The sequence below is a fragment of the Ixodes scapularis genome, unplaced genomic scaffold (genome assembly GCF_016920785.2).
Source record: "Ixodes scapularis isolate PalLabHiFi unplaced genomic scaffold, ASM1692078v2 PGA_scaffold5__190_contigs__length_132052651, whole genome shotgun sequence".
NCBI classification, from domain to species: domain Eukaryota; kingdom Metazoa; phylum Arthropoda; class Arachnida; order Ixodida; family Ixodidae; genus Ixodes; species Ixodes scapularis.
Window position 1 is genome coordinate 130,527,102 of NW_024609880.1, and position 22,829 is coordinate 130,549,930.

Below are 22,829 nucleotides of genomic sequence, written 5' to 3' on the forward strand. Positions count from 1 at the left end.
GCCATATCAATTCAGCATAACTTTGTTTGCAGGTACAATCGCATAACATGTATTGGCTTCAAATTTTGTCTTGCACTTCTTGCTCTATTTACAAATGTTGTCCTATTACATAAAGAATATTTCCCTGCGCGTCACTTTTACAAATAAAGCTAATACTCTTTTAAGTAAGAGCGTGATCAGATTAACAAAAATAGCTTTTCGCATACGCCCAGGTTCTGCAAGACGAGAATGGATACGCATACACATCACTTCCACTAAAATACATTTAGAAAAACCTGAATTTCAAAGCTTATAGGGTACCGATTTGCAATGCAGTTTCTCTGGCAACACTAGAAAAGCATAGCCAAGATTCGGACATATTTGGTATTAGCGTACACTCCTGAGCTTATCACTGTACATCAAACAGTATACACTGTACATCGTAGTATATACATTTCAAAAATTCCGTTCTTCGGCTGTTCACAGTTCGAACCTTCGTATGTTCCTAGAATGCAGTACTGGTTGACGGAAATTCCTCCTACGAAACATTTCCTGAAACATAAAAATCCACAACCCTAATTTTCGCAAAAGACAAAAAAAGAAGAAAACGAAACCGGGGAGAATAACAGACCGATGTCACAATGCCGCCGCTGTCGCGATGCGTCGATAAAACGTGCCACAACCTCTCTTCGGGTCTGCACGAGCGAAGCACGTGCAGACTTGGAGCGGTCTAAAGTTTTGGCGGTGTCACGCAGATGCCGACCACTTGGTGGAATCGGTTCTATTAACCAGAGAATGAGACTTCTCAAATTCCGCTGCACTCATCTGTTTTCGTTTGGGAGTTATGTCGTGGCTTTGTGAGGACCACCCACATCTCACAAACATCTGCAGTGCCTTCATCAGCACCGCACATGTTTGTGAGATGGATCGCTGATTCACGCACTCGCGGCTGCTAACGACCGAGATCCCTTAATACGTCTTCTCTACGAGAGAACACACTGGCGCTATTTTTCGGGTAGCAACACACTTGCATTTTCGCATAATTCCTCTTTATATTCACGCATTACTTTTTTGGTTTCTTATTGGTTCAAAAATATTTTGACAGTACGACCATTTCTTGTAAATACTGCACAATCCTCGCTCTAGTGTGTCACCCCATAGATGGCGCCAGCATGTCTCTCGTCATAAGAGATCACAAGAAACTTGGTCATAAGCAAGTGTGTGAGCGGGCAAACGTGTGGGGCGACAGCTGTGTCTGGCAGGCGCGAGGAAGCACGCGACACCGAAGCGGACGTCTCTCGGTCCGGGCTCTCAGTGTCTGCCGAGGCGCGACGTTGTCGTGGGCCTCCTTCTCCAGACGCTCGGCGGAATGTTCTGGCAGCCGAAGTGCAGCTCCTCCAGCTCCTCCTGCGAGTAGGGCGGGAACACGTCGCAGGGGGCCCCGAAGATGGTCTTCTGGATGCTTCTCTGCGAGCCGTCGTACGTCACAGGGCTGGACGACGGGACCTTGCTCGCCGCCTCCTGCAGGGAATGCGCCGTCGTGAAGATTCCGCCACAGAAACGTATCCGAGTACGACTCCTTCCTGAAAGGAAAGCTCGCTCTCGGAAGTCTACCTAAAAGTTGATATTCTTGCAATCGTGCTCGTCCTTTGTGTGAGCGTATGAATGTGTACTTCATGAACTTGTTCTCAAATGTTTTCTGAGCGCTCTTTTTTAATTTTTGTTTCATTTTGTTCGTTTATTTATTAATGGTCTCTATCGTTGAGATGACGTGCAAAGGGCTCGAATCCCGGCCGAGGTGCCCGCAATCGGACTTATTCTGGTGAAGGCTTTGCGTAACGGAGATTTCGGTTGTACGTCACGAGATCCCCAGGGGTTCAAATTAATCCTCCGCTGGGGCATGCCAGATGCCCTTGTTACTTTGGCACGTCGAACCCCGAAATTTCATTTGCCCCTCCCCCCCTTTACCTTAACCTTTACGTAATGGCCCATTTAAGTCGCCTGCTAATACATCATACAGAAAGCAATCTGCAGACACTGTCTCAGGCGTGTCCTACGATGTCACATTGGTACAGTGTGCAGCCATATTCGAAGCCTACATATGGAGCACACACTTTTCGAACGTGCACGAGGCGCGTTAATTTCTGTCTGCAGTGAATGTATTTTGCATGATGTATCAGCAGCGTGAGTGCGGCTCTTGGGGTGAAATAAATGAATATCCCGAAGATGGCGTCGTAACGTCCTTTTTTCAGCGCTACTCACCTCTTGGACGTCGCGTACGCAGGCGTGGGAATGGTCGTAGGCCGTCCAGTGCCGTGTCAGCTCCGACCTCCACGAGTACTCCTCCTTCTGCGAGCTGCCGAAGAAGAGCACGTTGCCGTGGTGCTTGGAGCGGGCGAAGGCCCTGGCCAGCTCTCCGGAGAAGTTCTGGTCCGCCACGACGACCACCTGCTTCGCCGAGCAGTTCTTGAGGTCGAATAGCAGTTCCCGGATGCTGTAGATCTCTTCCTCGTCAGCCTGGAAGAATGGACATTTTTAATGCGAAAACATTAACCGTCCAATGGAGCGGACCGACGTCATCAGATTTTGCAGCTTCGCCAGACGGCACCTTCCCCTGTCCCAATGGAGCGAAGCCTCTCGCCTGTAGCAGAAATCTGATGGATAGGCTCCCAATGGCTGGTGCGCGTCATAGTTTCAAGGAACGAGGCTCCCATTGGCTCTCGCGCGACATAGTTCCAAGGAACGCTACCAGAGAAGCCCTCTCCAAAGCGGCGCAGCGCACGAAGCGGCCCGGCCGCCGGTAAGAGGGAGCGGTGACCGCAGAGCCCGCCCGGGCAAACTCCGGAGTGGCTGCACGGCCGAGCTCTGCGCGGCGCAGCCACTTCACGGCAGCGCGCGCTCGGCCGTCGGCTGCTACCCCGGCAGTAGTGAAACGTGGCCGTCCACGCCTGTACGTCGCAGACGAGCTAAGGGAGCGGAAGAACGACATCCATGCTTTCGCATTCACAACTCATAAGAAGTGCTTAGGTGTCCTCGAAATTGTTTCCCCCAGAAATATTGGTTTGAGAGTAAATGGATCTACTACTAGAGCACTGCACGGGCCGGAATTCCTAGGCCCGGCCCGACCCGGCCCGGTAGAGACACGGCCCGGGCCCGGCCCGAGCCCGGCAGAATTTTTAATTTCTAGGCCCGGCCCGACCCGGCCCGGAAGAGACACGGCCCGGGCCCGGCCCGAGCCCGACAGAATTTTTAATTTCTAGGCCCCGCCCGACCCGGCCCGATGGCTGTCGCCCGAAACAGCCCATTCCCGTTTGAACCCGTCCCGTTTCGACCCGTTCCCGAAACGAGCTCCCCATTTGAACCCGTCCTGTTTCGACCCATTCTTTAAACGCCCTTCCCATATGAACCCGTCCCGTTTCGACCAGTTCCCTAAACGTCCTTCTCGTTTGAACTTGTTCTGTTTCTACCCATTCCCTAAACGCCCTTCTTATTCGAACCAGTTTCCGAAACACCCTTTGCGCTTGAACGCGTCCCGTTTCAACCTACTTATATAAGGCCCTGCACATCGCAACCTCTTCACAAAACGTCTCCATCGTTCTAAGCCTGGTCTGCGCACCTTTTCTGTTTAAGAATGTGTCCTGAAGTAGCTTTACATGTCAACGCGTTCTTAAAATATACAACCCTTTCAGGCAAGCTTAAGTTTAATATATTCCTACTTAACCCCTTAAAACGTTTTTTTCAAGATGGTTCCCAAAACGTGCAAGCGCGGAACGGGCTATGTACACTGCGCGACACTGATACCGCGAACACGACGTTGGCTCTTTTTTCGAATTTTGCTTCGAAATGGTGTTAGTAGGCACCAAAGTATACCGCTTAGGTCTGTTGCCCAGATGAGCACTTCTAAATACACTAATAGTTTTGAAAACAGCGTTATGATTCTATGAGATAAACATAAAAACACGACGTTCGCTTGTTCGCGCTAATATAGTGTCGCGCTCTGTGCAATAAAGGAGTCTTAGAATAACGTACTCAAGCACTTTGGGCAAGCTAGAATTAGCATCGCCATAGGTTTCACATCGCAACGCTATTTTTACGGTACCCAAAGCGCTTGCGTACGTTTTTCTAAATCTTCCTAATAGTGAACTAGATATTTTTGAGAGCGATGAATCAGACAGGTTGACAAGCATATGACTGGGACTTTATTTTGTTTACAATTTATAACACTGAACCCTCGCTCACACGGAAAAAGCTTGAAAGCTTTCTAGCTTCAAGACGCCTTTTAGTTATTATTTTTAACGACGCTGCAGTGAATTTGCACTTCGCTTTTTTTGTATTCAATGGACCTAAAAGATTAATGAGCAGACTTCTTGTTATCAACAACAATTTATGATTTACGGCAGAAGATTGCCCAGGCACGGCCCGGGCCGGCCCGGGCCGGCACGGCCCGAGAACTTTTTTGTTCAAGCCCGAGCCCGGCCCGGGCCCGAGAAAATACGTGCTACCCGGCCCGAGCCCGGCCCGCGGGCCGGGCCGAGCTCGGGCTTTCGGGCTGGCCCGGGCCCGTGCAGTGCTCTATCTACTACCCTCCCTTTCCTTTTCGCCAGCCGAGCAGAGAGGGAATATGGCTTCGATAATCCACACAAGTGGCCTTCGGGGAACCGTATCTAGGTCACGGCGAGTCAGTGAACCATCATGAATAATGTAGGCGACGTTTACGGGTACGAGTGTGCCCATATTGCGTGGCCAGAGAAACTCGCCAGTGCCTTGTTTTCTAGCCACACCATCTCGGACGCACTCGCGCTCCCAGGTGGCACCACCTATTAGCCCCGAGAGCGAACACAAGCGTCGCTGCGGTCGCCGCGCCCTGATTGGGTGAGGCGTACCGTGACGTCAGGGGGAGTACTCCGCTCCGCGACCTCGCATCGGCTCGCTTCCCAGCACCGGTTTCCCGGTTTGGCGTTGTGTGCCGCAAGCTCTTCGAAGCGCTGGACTTCGTTTACCCGGTGTACAGGACGTTGAGTTAGGCTGATATTGACGTCCTTCCGTACATTTAATAAGCCTGCTTGTCTCTTTTACCTTAAAAATTGGGTTACAAATCCCGAAAGCTATCGGCGGAGGCAATTCCGCCGATGAACCTCACCGCCCGTCCACACGACACAAGGCAATTTAGCGAAGGATCGGTGGAGCGTTGGCGCAAGTGTTTCGGACGCTGGAATTCTGTTCCTTGCATGTTCATGATTTAGGAGAATATTACATCCTGCTTTGCAGGTATTTGAAATTGCATTCATATCAAGGGCCTTTGGGTGGTCGGCAAATTAGCTCGGGACTCCGACTTTGCGCTGCCGCTCTGCATACGCTGGTTCGCAGATGTTTTAAAGGCCCTGTGTCTGATCATCTTTGAAGTGCTCATAGAACAGGGTTGCTTTACATAAATGTAGCTTCTTCGTAAATTAATTACATAGTTTATACATGTATGCAGGCATATTTCATAGAAGATGCACAATTATTGGAATTTAGTTTGTATGGTAGCAGCAAAAACGGCCGAATTACCCGCAGTTGCCTGTATGATATCTATTGGACTGCCCAAAATATGCACAGCAAATGTGCCGTAATTTGGAATGTTTATACTTTTTCCTGACACTTTTATTCCAGCTTTGGTTATTCGGAAAATACACCGTTTAGTCTGAATTGTCATTTCCAACTAAAAGAGACACTGCTGCAGGTCTCCAAAAGCTTCCTCAGCCTCCAAACTCCCTACAGCTGTACTCTCTGACAACAGATGCAGGAGTAAAAGCAAGCATTCGAACGCCTGTCCAGTGGTAGTTGCAGCATTAGTAGCACAAAATGTGGAACCCGTGAAGGGCGACATTCTGCGTGAGAAAAGGTTCTGGTATTTTAGCTTCAGGAAAATTCGATTTAAGTAAAATCTCAATTTTAGGGCTTAATTGACTAATAACGAGCTAGACACCTTCGCTTACGTTTGTTATACATTACTTGAGGGTTGATATAAACAAGTCCACAGATATCACCCGTGTAGTCCATTGAAATACTATCCGAATCCAGCAAAGGTCAAATGCGATCAATGTATGTAATAAATGTTCCTTGTTTTTTTACTTTGCCCCTGCACTTGGGCTGTCTTACTTGTGATTCTCTCCCCATGGCCCAGACCGTATTTAGCATGTTACCCGAGCGGCATGCAGCTTTTCTGCTTCGGCGAACTTGTTTAAAAACGGAGATACCAAACAAAAAATAGTATACATAACCTGCCAATTCATTCAGACCATCAGCAGCACTTTTTGTGCGAGATGTAAATCTATAGTGATGCTCCTGCAATTGTGGCCATATTTCTTTATTTTCATATACCAGCTCCGATTCATGCGTTGCCTGCCCTGTCAACCATGCTTAAAATGTTGGTTGAAGTTTCACCTGAAGCTACAGGCCATACCTCAATAAAGGCACATAAAAAAAATATTAAACTTCCTACGAAAAACACGCCAAAAAAAATTAAATAGGAACGAGCGCGCCGACAGCTAGCGTCGTCGCAGCCTCCACAGGGCGAGCGGGGCGAGCCGGGGAAAAATTCTCTCCTGGCCGTGACGTCACCCAGGTTCGCCGTAAGGGGGCGCCACGCAAACTTCTCGGGGCTAATTTCGAGAAAGGTGGAAGCTTAATCGAAATTTTGTGTGGATATTTTTTGCGGTAAAGGCAGGGACAGGTATAACGAAGATTAGTCACTCGATATTTTCTGTCACACAGCTGTTTTCGGTAACACCGATCTACTGCACGCAGCTGTCCAAAATCCGAGTTCATAATAGCGACCGTACACTTGTGTAGAACGAGCGTGAGTGGACGCCGCACCTGTCCGTTGCCGTCGACGTCCCAGAGAAGCGAAGAGCCATCGCTGAACGTCGGGCTGTTCAGGTAGACGAAGAGAGAGTCCGCGCAGTGGCTGGTCAGGCACAGGCGCTGCAGGTGGTACCGCAGGGCCAGCTTCAGGGCGGACGGGTACAGAATGTCGTCCGCGTCACCTGAAACTGAGCGTCCACAGGTTGAGAATGTATCTTCTCTTCTACGCATCGCTCTTTAGTATGTTGAAGCGGAGAATCGGCAGTGGAGGTTCCGTCTCCTTCAATTGACTCGCCATATTTTACCTTTGGTTCGTCGAGGTCGCAAGTATGTCCTGCAATCAGTCTGTGTCCGTTGCCGTTATGCTCGCGCGCCCAGGGTTTGAAGGAAAACTCAAACAATTTTAAATAAAAAAAAAAAAAAAAAACATCCGAGCCTAGTTGATTAGACCTCAGCCATCACGAATTTCGTGCGTTTCCTAAGCTGCCGATAGAGAAAAAGGGTGCGCTGCCTTCGAGCCTTCGAATGTAGGGTTGCATGAGACGAAAGTCCCCGAAAAGTGGCTCCTTATGAGTGTGCGCGAGCAACAGCAGATACCACCGATAGTTAAACACTGATTAAATATCGGTGCTTTCAGTTCAAATTGTGAGTGTGCGGCGCAATGTTAGAACTAGCGAAATATGTGTTCCAGAATAAACCAAGACCTTTAGTGACCCTTTTTCCCGTGTGTCTTATTTCTTAAACGCTAGTGAAATAAGAAGATCGCAACGTGCCGACATGGTTTAGCTCTTTAGTAATATTCACGGTATTCTGCTGTTCCTTCTCTTATCCGACGAGGCTTCACACCGAGCACATGAGCGATGCGGCGTAGCCCGACTACCGTGCAAACCAGCGACCTTGCTCTCTCTTCTGGGGCGTCGCTGCGTTGATGGCATCGTGCTCTCTCGGACTATCTTGTGCGCATACTTCCCTGCGACGACCTGGGAACAGCGCTCATTGGTCCCCTTTTAATCGGAACGGCTAATGATCACGGCGAGCTGGTGTTGCTCCGGCTAAGCGAGACCGCGTGGTCAGTCTCGCAGGATACAGAAAGGAAGACCGGCGATTAATGTCCACAGCGTAGCACGGCGCTGCCTACGCTTCGGGACTTCTGGATGGATGGATACAGCTGAACCATTTAAATCGAGCGGTGGCTCGCGCGACACAGTTTGAATCTTTGTCTACTGGGCTGTGGTACGCGTTGCGAGCACGCGCGCTAGCTCTGACCTCCCGGATAGCAGATGCTGCGTCCACAGCCCAGCTACTGGGCATTTTTCTCGGAAAGATGTATACAGTGTGCTGCCGCAGAAGAGGCTTCCCTCACCGTATCTGCCGTCGGCTCCGTTGGCGTAGAAGGCGCGCACGTTGTTGCTCTTGAAGCCGAAGCGCGTGAGCATGGCGTACACGTCCCTGAGGTTGGCGAGTCCTCCGGCCACGGGGCTGGACAGCCGGTCCCAGCCCCCGGACAGGAGCAGCGCCTGGTCGCACGTCTCGAAGAGGCGGCAGCGGGTCAGGGCCATCTCTTGGGTGGTCGAGCAGCGCTGCGTGTTCACGCGCACCGGGTTGCACAGAAGGAAGTCCGTCTCGTTCTGCGGACGCAGCTCCGGGCACGGGGCGAAGCCTGCGGGCGCCACCGCAAGGGGGCACGCTCGTCAAGACGCTCCCCCCGCAATCAAGTCACACTACATCGCACAAAAAGGCCGTTCGCAGCATACGCGCCTCATGATCCAAGCAGCTTCATGCACGCTTCGAACATGTTCTGCAAACAGTTTTTTGCATGTCCAATGGGACCGTCGTAAATGACCCGCAAAACGGATGGCACCTAGTTGGAAAACAAGAAACGAAACGGGTCCTTTGGCGATTTCCGCTCGCCGTGTGTGGCTTCTGTTATTGCAACAGTTGCCCCGTTGACTTTGTTCTTTATAGGGAGCTTTCGTAGATCGTTCTCGCCGTCCCGCAACGCTCTCCGCAACCCGCTTCGATAATCGGAAGCCCACAGTCAACGCCATCGGCGAGCAGGCGCAGTAGCGGCTTCTTCGTTGTGGAGGGCGGAGAGGAAAACGCGGTCTAGAAAACTCCCTAATGTCGCATAACGTGTTGCACAGGCTGCTCCTTACGCTACCTCGTGAACCAGACCTCGCACGTTTATCAACGTTCATCAACACGGTAGTCCTTCCATCACTTCGAAGGTCAAGCTTCTGGAAGCTCGCTTACGCCAACACACCGTCGCAGGTTTGAAACATAGCGAATAAAAATAGTGGAAAACCATTTTGAGTCTAACGTTTGCCTGCTGAAACCCGAGCCTTGTGTGTTGAACTGGCACATGACACAGCACGATCTGTCTAAGACCGCCATATTTTGCCGATAGTGGCGACCCCTACAGGTTGCTGGAGTCGTGAATAGCGGCCAGAGGCGAGCGGGGTGTTACCTGGCACGAGGCGCCATACGAGTATACTATGACTCGGAGGGAAAAACGCAGACAGTTACAAGCAACCTTACCAAAGCTATTTTTACGTTCACAATGCATGTGATTGCGCACACGAGACATCAGCCAGGGCTAGTCATGGACGTCATGCTTCCAGTTGTGTATAGAGTTAAGAGCTTGGAAGATCCTTGTAGGCGTCACAGGCATAAACCACCTGTTATGCTCCATTTCTCAAATATCTACGGCACATACAAAGACACAGACACGTGAGCCTGTACTACGTCCCATCAACCGCAAAGGCTAGAACGTACGCACACCCCAATTTTTTTTTTTTTTTACTACGTCCCACCAACCGCAAAGGCTAGAAGCGGGTAGCTTTGACTGCTACTCTCGTTGCACGACCGGTCGCGCATGCAGCTGAGGCATAGCCAAAGCGCAACCAAACGCAATTTTTCGTCTTTTTTTTTGTAGCGTGAGCTACACTGGCCGAGGTTGAGCAGTTTCACGTGGCTCGCAGCACGGAGCGCGGCGCAGCCGTGCTCCGTGCTGCGCATGCGCGAAAAGCAGTGACGTCACACGGTGCACAGCTGGCGCGCCGGAGCCGCCGTCGCCGCGCCCACCTCGCCGGTCTGCGCATTCCAGAGGAGTGACGTCATAGCCGCGGCAGACGCACTGGCGCCGCTGCGTGCCCAGCTGTGCGCCTCCGTTGCGCAGTAGCCAAGTCTGACGCTGCACCGGAGCCGCTTGATAGCGCCTCTCATTTTGTGCGCATAAGCTCACACTACATATATCCTGGCATAGCCAAGCTAAGCCACCGCAATTTTTTTACGTTTGTGTGGTGGCGAGCACAGAGTAAGGACATCGGTCTACCTTTGAGGTGCGGCGACACTGGTTTACACTGTAGATGAGAAGCTTAGCCAGTGCAGTACCAATGGAACGGTATCCTGGGGTCTAACGTGCATCAATCACGCAGTACTGGTACACGACCGCACGCCGGTACGATGCTCATCCAGGGACCTGGAGCTCTAATTTGGGCACTAAGCGAAAAAATCGGCGAGGATTTTGGCTGCCGTGATTGGCCGGCGCCGCGCTTGAGCTTGGCGCCGGCCAATCACGGAGCTCGAATTTCTCGTCGACTTTTTCGCCAAGTGTCCAGATTAGAGCCCCAGATCGACCAAACGCAAGAAGCTGACTAATGTAACCTTTGCAGTTTCGCTCAGCAGAAAGCTTTGGCTGCACGAGAACCCGCGCATAGAAGGCACTTTCCAAAGCCACTTTCTCGAGGCCGCGGCTCAGTCAGCAGCGCAGATGTTAGTGAGATGGATATTGGCAGCATCTGTAGAGGCCTTCGGGGTGTTCAGTCAATGGGAAGCTTTTTGTAGACCGTGTTTCCCACTCCGCTAACTCTCCGCAACGAAGAAACAGCCACTGCGCCTGCGTGCCGATGGCCTTGGCTGTAGAGTTCCGGCTAGCGGAGGGCGAAACACGGTGTACTAAAACTCCCTAATACCACCTAGAAGCAGACCTTTACACGTTGCTAAAAAAGTAGCCGATTACAATTACAATTACTTCACTGTAAAAAGTAACCGATTACGATTACAATTACAGCCTCAAAAAAGTAATCGAAAAAATACTCTGAAGTAATCGATTACTTCCCACGTTACTTTCCATCCAACTTTTTTATTATGGTAGCATAACCCTTGGGGCCTCAAACTCAATTGTTCAAAAAAAAAAAAAAAAAACCTTGACTGTTTGTTTAAAGCTGAGTGAGTGACGCCCACATACCCAATCCCTCTCGTGAAAAACAAATAAATAAATAAAAAGAGTGTCATTTAAATACATTACTCACAAGAGGCTGGGTAAGGCCATACCAGGACGTAGTCTCCGGTGTACCCCCTCCAAAAATTTACCTAGGAAACGAAGCAAAGTGAAGTGGCCTACTACACCTCGAGGTCCCGTGCTTAGTGGTTTCGAAAAAGAAAAAAAAAATATTCGACCGTTGTTTAGAGCTGAATGACTCCAGCACATCTACCCCCCCCCCCCCCCCTTTCTTTTTTTCTAAAAAAAAAAAAAAAAATTGAGAAAGGTTCTAGTGGCTAATTTTGTAATCGAATACCACGAAAAAGTAATTCAATTACAATTAATTGAAGCGTTACAAACTTACAGTATAATGTAATCGATTACAACGCGTTACGTACAAGTCTGCTCAGAAGACAAGACATGACGTCATCCTTATTGGATCCCCAACCCGCGCAAGCGGCAAACACGCTGAAGCTGGACCAGAGCCGCGTCAAAGCTACAGACGCGCGTCCAATTCTTGTCTTTGCCGCGGGCTAGCTTCGCGCTCGTTGCGAGACGCTACCAGACGCTCTGGCGGCGGTGCTGACGCGAGTTGTGCGGAGAGCAAGTCGTCTGCTTCTCCTGCAGGAGGTGCGATGACGTCAGAAAGACGCCGAGCTATGATTGGCTCTGATCGAAGGGTAGTGCGTAGACCTCAAAGCAAGCTGCCTCGAGGCCAGGGTGTAAGATAGACAGGTGGGGAAACGGCCCATAGAAACCTACCGCAGCGCCGTGACCCGATTGTGTACTCGTCTGCTTGCGGGTACCCCCGACTTGCGACAGATGGCGCTGCGGCGAGAAGAAAAAAAATTGGAATCGAATTTGCATGGAACTTTATGGGAGAGTGCGCAGAATAAACCGAGAGCACGACAGTCCTCCATTGAAAATCCACGAGAAACCTTCTCCGTCAGTTTCACCGGTCGCCAGCGTTCGCCCACCCGGAGTGAAAGTTCGCGGTGCTCCACATAGATGGCGCCACAGAAAAAGAGAAAACAGTGGGGGACACAATCCGGTCGCTCATTTGGCTCTCGTTTCACCACCTGTCTATCTTACACCCTGCTCGAGGTCTACCCACTGTCCTTCAATCAGAACGAATCAGACCTCGGCGTTCTTACTTCACCTGAACCCCTGCAAAAGAAGCAGACGAACTTGCGCTCCGCAAGGCGCCGTCTGAGTGATGACGTCTGGGGGGAAAGGCGCAGTCTTCTAGGTTGTATTGGGTGGATCCAAAAGGCGTCTGATTGGCTTCGGGGGTTCAGTCGACGCGGACGGAGTCGTCCCGAGGGCACTCACCGGCGACGTCCGGGCGGCAGCGCAGCCGCTGCTTGGACTGGTGTGGCTCCTCGTCCTCCAGGTGCACCAGGGGCAGGAAGTGGATCTCGCAGCGGCGCACCAGGCTGCGGCCCCGGTACCCGCTGTGGCCGCCCAGCAGGTTCTGGCAGCGGTCCTTGAGCGCGATGGACAGGCACTCTCCCTCCTCTGGAAAGCGGCAATCGCGCTGCTAGTGTATCGTACGAAAGACTCTGCGGACATGATGACATCAGCGGGCACGCCTCGAGCGTCTTCGAAAGATTCTTATTTATGTCTACTTTGAACATGTTGGCGAACAGTTTTTGGATAACCAAGGGGACCGCCACACGAGGAAGACCTCAGACAGTGTACGCAGACGGTCTTTTGTGTGATGTATTAGCAGTTTGACTGCGGATTAGTGGCATATAGTATAAGAGAAGACGTGCTGCCATTGAGGTCTCACCGCAGGGAGTCGCTGCGGGCGCGCAATACAGAGCCTGCAATGACTTCACACTTGCTATCATCGCGGTGGCCTCGCTGCTGAGCGGCTACCTTCTGCAGCGCACATTTCGCACCACCGAATTCGCTTTTTTCCCGTCAAGAACAAGTGGGAATGACCCCCGCCATGCATAGTGCGACTACATCACGGGCCAGCCACGTGTAACGAACGAATGGCCTCCACCAATAGACTACTTCCATAAAGCCCTGCATGCAACACGGCGTGCGTTGCACTCTGGGAACTAGTTGGCCAGGGAGGAGGGTGGCATGGTTTCGGTTTCGATCGACACGTCGACAAGAGATTATATACACAGAGCGTGGACTATTAACGGTCTTTATCTTATGTTTTCTGGTCCCGAGAGCGTCATTTGTGGCCTCTAAACTAACCTAAATGGCTAGACCTCGAAGATTTAGCACAAGCCCGAGACGTATAGCTTGTCTTAACACATGCTTGTTGTATTTTTGTACTAGAGCCTTTCCGTTAGCGTTCCAATCGAGGTATGTGGACTAGCCAGTGCTTGGAATTTCGACGCTGCGAAGCTCGGGGATCTTGCTTGTGTACGAATCAACAAGCTGTAGCAACCAATAAGTATGCATACATTGAGCTCGCGCCTTTACATTGGTGTTGTTGATCAGGAAGTTTGTTTGTTTCGTGCGTCCATAGACGAAATATTACTTTTTGCAATTACTGTTTTCTTAATAAGCCCGAGTACGCAAGGTAAAACTCGGAGGCGCCATTGAAAAGCTCAATTTTAACTAACTTCTTATCTCTTATCTGTACTGACCCGCAGCACTGCACGAAGTGAAGTCCCCACCCGCTTGCATTCCACTAATATTCAACATCGCGTATGCGCATAAAGTTATCCTGCCAATCATATAGGCACATTCGCACATACAGACCGTTTTAAGAAAGAAAAAGTCGAGCACTTGTGCGAAAAATGTCACACCGTTTGCCGGAAGTGCGCCGGACGGGCATGAACCAAACGAACGAAACTATTCAAAGCGCGGTTGACGGTTGCTAATGGCCATAATATTTATTATGCGTTTGCTTTCTTCCTGCCTGAGTATGCCGAGATCATTTCGGACACACCGTTCAGGCACAGACCTTGGGCGTCAGTAATGCTCGTCCAAAAAGGCTTAGCGAGGAGTAGGGGACGCTTGTTAGGGCCTCCGTCGTTGCTAGCCGATCTCAGCGTTTGCGAAACTTCATCTTCTATCAGCATAATATTTGAGTGGGAGATATATGATGACACGAGGAAGACATTAAAGTAACTTTTGTGCAGTAGTGAGGTCGAATTTATTGCGTTTCCTTAAAAGTTCATACGTCAACGCTGGGCTCAACTTCGATTCTCCTGTGAGGATGCGGCTTGCTTTTCGCTAAATGAAGTAACAAGAAGCGGACGATTGCCAAACAAAATACCTGTAAAGCTCCAGATGACCAAATTTCAGTTCTAGTTCACTGGTACTAGACGGGATCATTGAAATTGAACTCAAAGATGCACTCGTGGTGTGAGGTGACTAAGCCACGTCTTACTACGTTTGCACACGCACTCATAATACTGTAAAACCCTTAATGTTCGCGAGCCCTCAATTTTCGCAAATTTCACGAATTGAAGAATTCGCGAAATTTAAGGGCGCGCGAAAATTTCGGTCCTTAAGATTTTCAATGCAGGCGTCTGGAATTCGCGAAATTTAGTGGTCGCGATTATGTCATCTGTGACCGATTCGCGAAAAATAGGGGCCGCGAAAATAAAGGGTTTTACAGTATCCGGTGTTTCGGGAACCAAGGAAAGTGCCCCGGTCTTCGTTTTGTATCGCTCGAGAATAAGTGTATTGCACGTTCGTGAAAAGTCAGATAATCGAAAACGCAAGCAGCGCGTTCGGTCGCGGCGTGATAGCATGAGATGAAGCTGCTCAGACGAAACCGAAACTGAGTGGCCAACTAGTTCCCAGAGTGCACTGCATGGTATTTCGCCGCGATGGGGCGCGTCGGTTTTAGAAGAAGTCCATTGTTCTATGGAACATCTGCTAGGCTCGTCCGGCTAACCACCAGGGAGGTCCCATTCCCCAAACTCCACTCGAGGCTTCATGTGGACCTCGGCACCGCCCATTACACTAAGGGTCGTATGGTCGCTTGCTTGCGACTGGTGTGCTCGGTGACGTTTCTTGAGCAATTCGGATACCACGTGGTCTACCTGTTTGTCTATTAGTTTCTGCCACGGTGTCTTGACTCGTTCCCAGTGTGGCTCCCATCCGTCGCCACCTTTTCGACACTGGCGAAGCTTCCCCTCCCTTCACTTTTCTCTTCCATCTCCCATCACCCCCTCCCCCTTCCCTATCTAATGATGACCGCCTGGCCTTTGGCTATTACTCCCACATTTGTATTTTCCTCTTTTGCAAGATTTCTCTCTCTTTCTCTCTCTCTCCCTCACGGTCTTCTTAGACACCTGCATGACCACAACCAGCGCGTATCTGGAACTGGCTCACTACTCTTATTTTAAAGATGCGGATGTGCTCAATAAATTGTGAATTAGTGCTGTTCGTTTACGTATTTTAATGTTATTTTCGCTGGACCTTTGGTGCCTCCATACAGGCTCACGTAGAATGTGACGTGCTGTGATTCGGTCTACCTCGTGGTCGAAACACACGAGCCAAGGAAGGATAGCTTCAAATTATAGCCATCTTTGGTTCGTGCCATCTCTAATAATTATATTTTATTAATGCTAGTATCCGGGCCCGCTTTCTTCATAATAGCCGATCCATACGACGGACCGAATCGTGATTTTCGCCCGCGGACCGCGTACCACGTAATCGTCACGTCACCGATTCCTGCGATCAGCGCCTCGTCCGCGGGCTGATAAAGTGGAGCGCCTTTTCACTTGCGGATATTGAGCGGAAGGTTGACTTGAAAAGCATTGAGTCTGGCAACGGCCTAATATGTTTTCTTCCTTGAAAGGCGAAAGCCTTACTTGTCCCATTACGCGAAAAAGCGGCGATGTTGTGCTCGAAAGATGGTCACACCAATACGTTATCAAGCACGCGCCTCAGAAATGAAACACAAACAGAAGCACAGCGACGCAGATGCTTTGTCATCGAAGCCGTCGTGAAGCCGGCGGGGTTCGCCGCGTCTGCGCAGTGGATGAGCGTGAGATGTCACCGCCGGAGTGCCGTGGGATAAAGGAAGACGTGGCGCACTGCTTGTAGGAATGCGCTGCGTGTAGAAGTGCTTTCGCATTCCTGCACGTAAGCAGCCTTAAGTGTCTCTTCCGAATCTTTTTTTTTTTTTCGGACGATTACAACAAAAATGGCGCATTGTTGTGTTTTGTGACTTGGCTGGCTCGGTGATTGTCGAAGCGATGCGACGAGTGTCACCTGGGGGCGTTTAGGGAAACCTGAATGCGACCAAACGAAAGAGAAACTCGTGCCAGTAGTGCAGAGGTGCAGTGGCAGAGGGCTGCAGGAGCTGCGGGATAGAATTGATAAAATCATATTTGTCTGTGAAACCAGTCGAAACATAAGGCGTCCAGGCGTCCAGGCGTCCAGGCTTTCCGCGGCCCTCTATCCCGGTCATCAAGCAGCCTCGCTTGTACCTCTCATTTCCACTGTCTCATGCTTTGTCCGCCATTTGAGAAAAAAATTCGATGCAAGACGACGGATCTTCACATGGCTCTCAATTTAATTTACAGGTGCCTATTGTGGACATTTAACGCGCTGCGCAGCTGCAGGCGCGGGTAGGAGCGTTTGCCCCAGAGGGTAGCTGCTGTGCGGAGAAACTGCAAAGGGCAGGGGTCGCATTTGGTGTTCTCTGACTACGGAAAAAGCGGACAAATAGCAACGTGGCGATCGAATCACACGCAAACCTTAAAATTAAAAAAAAAAAAAAATTTTGCCGAAAGTTTTACATTTTTGATTCTTGTAACGAAAAAGACGTTATTCTCTCCAAGCTCCTTCTACTACCGGCTCTGCGTGCAGAAAACCTTGAAGAACATCGATTAGCATTTCCATTGGGGCCTAGTGTGAATGGCGTAGCTGTTCGTTTCGTCAGTTCGTGTGGTAAGTCACAGCACGACAGAGTTGAACTGGAGTGGCGCCGTCATGGACCGGCACCCGGTCGGTTTTGATCACTTCCCTGACGGATCGCGCACGTTCGCGTACGATACGACTGGCGTGCGGCAGTTGCAACACGTTGACCGCGACGTCATCCCGTTCCAAGCAGGCTAACGGTCGACGAGAGTCACCGCGAAGTTGCAGTCCGTCTTGGGGAGGCGAAAAGACTTGCCTCGACTCCACGCGTGGCTCATGTGAGGTCGAACACGGGAACGCGAGCGACGAGCAGCGAGCTTCCCGGGACGTACACCGTCGTCTGGGGGATGCCTCGCTTGCCTTCGAGGGTGCGAACAACACGTGCAGCGCCGCCCGTGGTTTGACCGAGACTGACGTCACGGCTGCACTGGAATACCTCGCAGACGACGCGCCAAGGTGCCCAAGTTTGGGATGTTCGTTCCCTGCTTTTCATAAAATACCCCGGTAGCGAGAGAAAGTTGTGGAAAGTTTCTGGACGGGCGCGTATGAGTAAAAGGGTGACATCGATGAACTTTGCTCGAATGTCTAGCTTAATCTACACTTTAGCCAACAATTGATGCCATGCGCAGCCCTGCTTTCACTGCCGCGGGGTGCCTATGCCCGCGTTCCAAGCTTGCTAGCCCAGCCAGCGTCCTATGTTCCAGGATTACTTGGCAAATGGACAAACTTCTTATAGGCTTCTGGAGATCCAAGAAGAACGTTTGCAATGTGGACGTGACTACGCACCGCCGGAACGCGTTCCTCTTCTGGACAGCTCACGTACTTCGCTCCTCGGTTTTCATTGGCTCACAGGGGCCCTTTTAGTGACAGGTTGGTTGCCCACGCAGACTCGCTGAACGTCCGACGATAGGCGTTAAACTGCACATTTCGCGTGCCAGATACAACGTTTTGGTCGCTTCCGGTCTTCAGAGCCAATATATGTCGGTCTTTTCTCTCGTCTGATGACACATTTCGAGAATCTGCATCAAGTTTTAATTCCTCCTATGAGGCCTTAGGGTTTCGTAACTGTGCCGTCAATAACAATGTACCGAGGGCCTACTCAGTAGAGAATATTCGCTCCCCCATCAAGCGAGGATACATTTGCAAAATTTGAATCGCGCTTCGGATTGCCAACTGGCACGGAACGAACAAATAAGAATGCTGGATTACAGCATACTTGCACTCGGGTGGAATTCGCACGCATCACTGTCGCCCCAACGAACGGAGTATGCAAGGTGAACCTTCTTACATCATCAAAGCGCGACGCAATCTTATTGTTTGTTGCAACTTTTTTTTTTTTTTTTGCTTTTACGCGAGGGAAGCAAGAAAATCAAAAGTGGCAGTGTTTGCTTTTGCAGCTTCCTTTAGATCTCGGTTAGCGTTTCAAATTTACTTCCTTTGTCAGCAAAGAGAAGCTTGACGAATTGGAGCGCGCTGGTAAGTTACGGGGATAAAAGGAAAGTGACATACGAGGACAGGAAAACAAAGCACATAGAAATACGTTTGTCCTATCTTCGGTCCATTTATGCCACTTTCCTTTTATCCTGAAGAGAAATAGCTTGCCGCGTCGCGCCAAATATGAACTGATACGTTAGAACGTCCGCACAACGAGCTAAATTTAGTACCGTCCAGGCTTGTTACAAGTAATGCCAGTTTTCAACCATTCTGGATAAGACCGACTACTAATATTGATCCTTTCTCTAGTTTCTTTTAATTACTTTTCATTTATATATTTTATACTTTATACATTAAGTACAATGTAAGGGCAGTTTCCAGTCAGTCTGGAAAAGACAGACTACTATACTTTGTTTCACCTTATTAAGTCCAGAGGCAGCCAATGCTACAAGCGCGAGCATGTGGCCCTGAACATCACCCGCACTGCACGGGAGCGCCTGCTCGGCAGGGACGCTGAAAGCCCGGAGCTCGCTCTTGTAGCCTCCGCCACGCTCCCACCTCAAGTGGAACGGAGTTACTCCGTTTTATTTTCCTTTGCGTTGGGGCCTCACACCACTGCTTCGTGGGTCGAGGATGCGACTCCGTTCCAAACCGGGATGAGTTTACCCGACCCTTGAGGAGCTGGGCGGGTACGTAGACCGAGCTCATCATACACACGAATGTTCCGAACCACGCGGCTGTAGAATGAAACCACAAATCCCCCGTATCTTGTTCCACTCAAACTAGAACAAACAAACAAAAAAAAATTCTTATTTAGAACAATTCTGTAAACGATTGCATTCTTGGTCAGAGTAAGGGGGGGCAAAAGAAGACGCGGGGCAAACGGCGCCAGTTTGTGTTTAGCGCCACCAATTTTCTAGACAAGCAATCGGAGTAAGTTCAAACTTCACCAAGAGGTGCCGTGACCTGTACACTTTGGGTGTTTCAAAAATTAGAGCTGTCGGCGAGAGTGTTCCGGAGAAAACCAAAAGCAGAGTTGAGGCCGACGTGTTCGTTCTGCAGACCGACGTGTTCTGCAGATCCACAAGACTAGCAGTTCCTGATATGCAAAGAACTTCGGATCCAAGCAGCCCCGCATTCAGTGTGGATCAAGTGCGTGAAATGCAAGGAGTGGCCTTGGAGCTCACACAGTGTGGTTCGAGGAATCTTATTGCGAAAACTGAACGCATATGAGGTTTTTTGAGTGCATCTGATTGTACCCCACTACGTTGTCTCATTTTTCCTCACAGGGTGGGGGAAAATGCGACATGCGACGTTCAGATATTGTAGTTTTGTTTAATGTTTCGCTCGCTCCAGTTAACCAGTATTTGCTGAGCATAGAGTCATGACATCTAGAACACCCCATACTGTTTTTTTTTTCTTCTTAAATATTGAAGCATAAATAAAAATTACCATTGAAATGAAACTGCTTCCTTTCTTATTTTGCCCCACCTTATCCTATTATCAACTGCATTCGAGGTTCCCGAAGATGGTTTTGAAAATTGTGTATTCCAACTGAACGCTCTGCCGTCGCTGCGGCGGCGCTGCTGTCGGCACAGCGCATGCGCAAATGGTTCATCTCGCGCGAATCTGGTTGTTTGGAAGCAAAATTTTGGCATTTATCAGAAATCCTTAACTGTATAAAAAGAAAACTGACGTAGGTCAGGTTACGAGTTGCGGAGTTAACTGCTGCCGGCTTGTCACATCCGCGCCAAGAAATAAAACAAATAAAGAATTAGGTGTATAATGAAGTCGTTGTACTCTGTTTGGTGGTACAGGAAGTGTCGGCACCCGATGTATACGACCGGCCACTCCTAATGAGATTAGTACCACGCACACAAAAGCCAAAAATCTCCATGCTTTATTTCGCGTATTGCGCGCAGCGTAGCGGCGAAGGACGCCCTTCGTCCCGGGAGGATGGCGTGAGCGAAATGAGCGGGACACGTGAGATTGCATCATCGTCCGGTCGGAGAGATGCGCGTGTTGCGGGGGTGTGACGCACACCTTCCATCTCATCTTCCACTCCACGCCGTATCGTTCGACTCGATAGGAAGTGCCCTTCATCGTCTCGTGGGTCAACAATGGGACGCGAAAGAAACTCGCCTCCATTGAGTCCTCGTCAAACCTTCTGGTCGTTTGCCGCGATGCTCCGGACTATATCGCATGTCTCAACAAACAAAAATAAATATAAAAACTAGCCTTGAAAAAAAAAAAGAAAAATAAAGCAGTGTTTGGCACTGTAGCGTAATGGAACCCGAAAATAATTGCTTCTATAAATAACGTAGCGGATGGGAGAGAGGCCGCTCGAGCGCGTTAATATGCACTCTATTAAAAAGAAATCGTAAAGGTGAGCCAGTAATCTGTCCGTATCATCGATGCTGTGTCTGCACTGGGTCCCAACTTGCGGCGCAACAGAGGCAGTAATTAAAACGCCTTGGCGAGCGTGACCCGTGTCGTTTGACGTGTCTTGTTTTCAAGTCCAGAGAAAGGAAAACAGCGTTTAAAACTCTGAAGTAAAAATAACAAAAATATATATATAACCCAGTTTTACTGCTTTACAGATCATACCAAAGACAGGATGTTTGCTGCAGACGTGATTAGGGAATTATTGGCGGATGCGGCTGAAGCATGTTCGGACACGTTTGCCTCTTACATATGTGTGCTTCGACCATGTCTGCAGACAGTTTACGTATGACCAAGGTGGCCGACATATAAGAAAAAAATACGCCTCGGATGGTGCCTGTCGACTGTCTTTTGTACGATGTAGTGCGAGCAGTGTGACCGTGTCTTTCGGCAATAACCAGAGCGACGATGCTTTCGATGACCGAGACCAGAGGGCCTTCTCGACTATGGTACAAGCGTGACCCAGACGCTCCGAAGGAGGTAGAACTCACCCAGGCGGTAGCCGCCGTTGACCTGGCACTGGAGCTGCGTCCAACCCAAGTCCACGAAGAAGACGGCCACGAGGTGTCCGAAGCCCGCCTCCGGGAACGGGTCAAGCACCAGGACCGCGTCGTGGCTTCCGGCGCCGTTGAGCGGCTCGTCTGGGAGCACTGCGGACAGCCTGCGATGACCGTCCTCCGCCCTCCTGGACGCGGCGTACAGGTTGACGTCTCCCTTGCGCAGCCTCCGCAGATCCCCGCACTCCCGGTCGTTGGCGAAGAACGCGCACGAAACGTTCGCCATCTGGTCATAGGCCGCCTGCGACCACCTGGCCAGGGCGACGGCCCGGGGCGCACCGGGGACGTGGACGGGTCCTCCGGACACCGAGGAGCCCGCGACGAGGCTGAGCAGGAGCGCGGCCGCACGGAGGAGCATCGTGGCGTGGTCTGTTGCCGCTGGTCTGCCTGGGCCGTCCGGTGCGGAGTAGCGAGCCGATGTTTCTCTTGCCGGTTTGTGTTTTGCTCTGTTGTTGCCTGTACCTCCTCGCCCCCACGTCGCTTTGTCCGAGTAATGTGAAAGGCCGCTTTGTGTGACAAAGTGCGCGGATTTTCTCCTTCTCGTCCGTCCTCTTTCCCTTTGCCCGCTCGAGTGGCAAGCGCTTGTTTCGGCTTTCGGGACGGGATGGACTCGGCTTGCACGGGACGCTGGAAGCCGCTTGATTTGTCAGTGCGTTTCTGTTGCTGCGGCAGTGAGTACTACGCGCGCCGACGCTATGCGCTGCCTTGTGCTTCGGCTCTTAAACGGCAGGGGTGGCTTCTGGTGGGGGGCAAATTTGCCTAGCTCAATTCAATGGCATTCCGTCACAAGGCGTCCCTATTAGATAACCGCATTGGAAACTTGATAGGGGAGCATTCCGAGATTGGGGTAACTTAGGAGATTGGGCTAACTTAAAACAAAAGAAGACAAAAAAGAAAAGGAGGGGAAAATCTTTTATAGCACCACTGCTTCAATATTAAATGAACATTTACCTCTTAATTAAAATTATATAACAAGACGAAATAAAAAGAGGATATTCGTGCACATCTATGCTCTGAATAACACTGCTTTTGAATTCTCGTCATGCACGCAGAGACCATATTCGTGTTTCTACGGTTCTGAGTGAGCAGGATGTTACAAGAAAATGCATGCAACATCCAAAAGAACGCCTCAGGTAAGTCTAACTGTCACTACTAAGAAAAACACACTTCTTACAACAAAGAACGGTGAAGACAAAAAACAAACAAAAAAAACGAGGAGTCTAAACGGCGAACATTGGGGCGATCGAGCTTTATGGGACGCAAGTAATCATTGCTGTGTCAGGTGTCGAGGACTGTTACAACCATCATAATGGAACGCTTTGATTTCAATGTGTGCACCGGTTTTTTTTTTTTTCTTTTTTATTTTTTTTGCAGCCGTTTTTGAGCAAATGTTCATATTCTACTTCTTTTTTTTGCCCTGGTCAAGAGGAGAGGAAAGAAGACTCTTTGTACGAACT

The 22,829-nt window shown here is 50.1% G+C and overlaps 1 protein-coding gene across 1 annotated transcript; it reads right to left on the minus strand.

Moving 5' to 3' along the window:
- Positions 1-1,290: 1,290 nt before the first annotated feature.
- On the minus strand, positions 1,291-21,730 carry LOC8041137. Its single transcript, XM_029978270.2, has 6 exons — positions 21,307-21,730; positions 12,422-12,607; positions 8,189-8,485; positions 6,838-7,013; positions 2,242-2,496; positions 1,291-1,500 (listed from the first exon to the last, which is right to left on the minus strand). The coding sequence occupies exons 1-6, from the start codon at positions 21,728-21,730 to the stop codon at positions 1,291-1,293; spliced, it is 1,548 nt and encodes a 515-aa protein (XP_029834130.2).
- Between the last annotated feature and the right edge of the window lie 1,099 nt (positions 21,731-22,829).

Bases quoted from the DNA above. Each gene is read 5' to 3' on its own strand.
- LOC8041137 (XM_029978270.2), bottom strand. From the start codon at position 21,730: ATGCTCCTCCGTGCGGCCGCGCTCCTGCTCAGCCTCGTCGCGGGCTCC. The intron at 12,608-21,306 runs GTGAGTTCTACC...GCCGCTTTCCAG, and splicing joins CAACGGCGGCTACCGCCTGG to AGGAGGGAGAGTGCCTGTCC. The intron at 8,486-12,421 runs GTGAGTGCCCTC...TGGCGCCCGCAG, and splicing joins CTGCCGCCCGGACGTCGCCG to GCTTCGCCCCGTGCCCGGAG.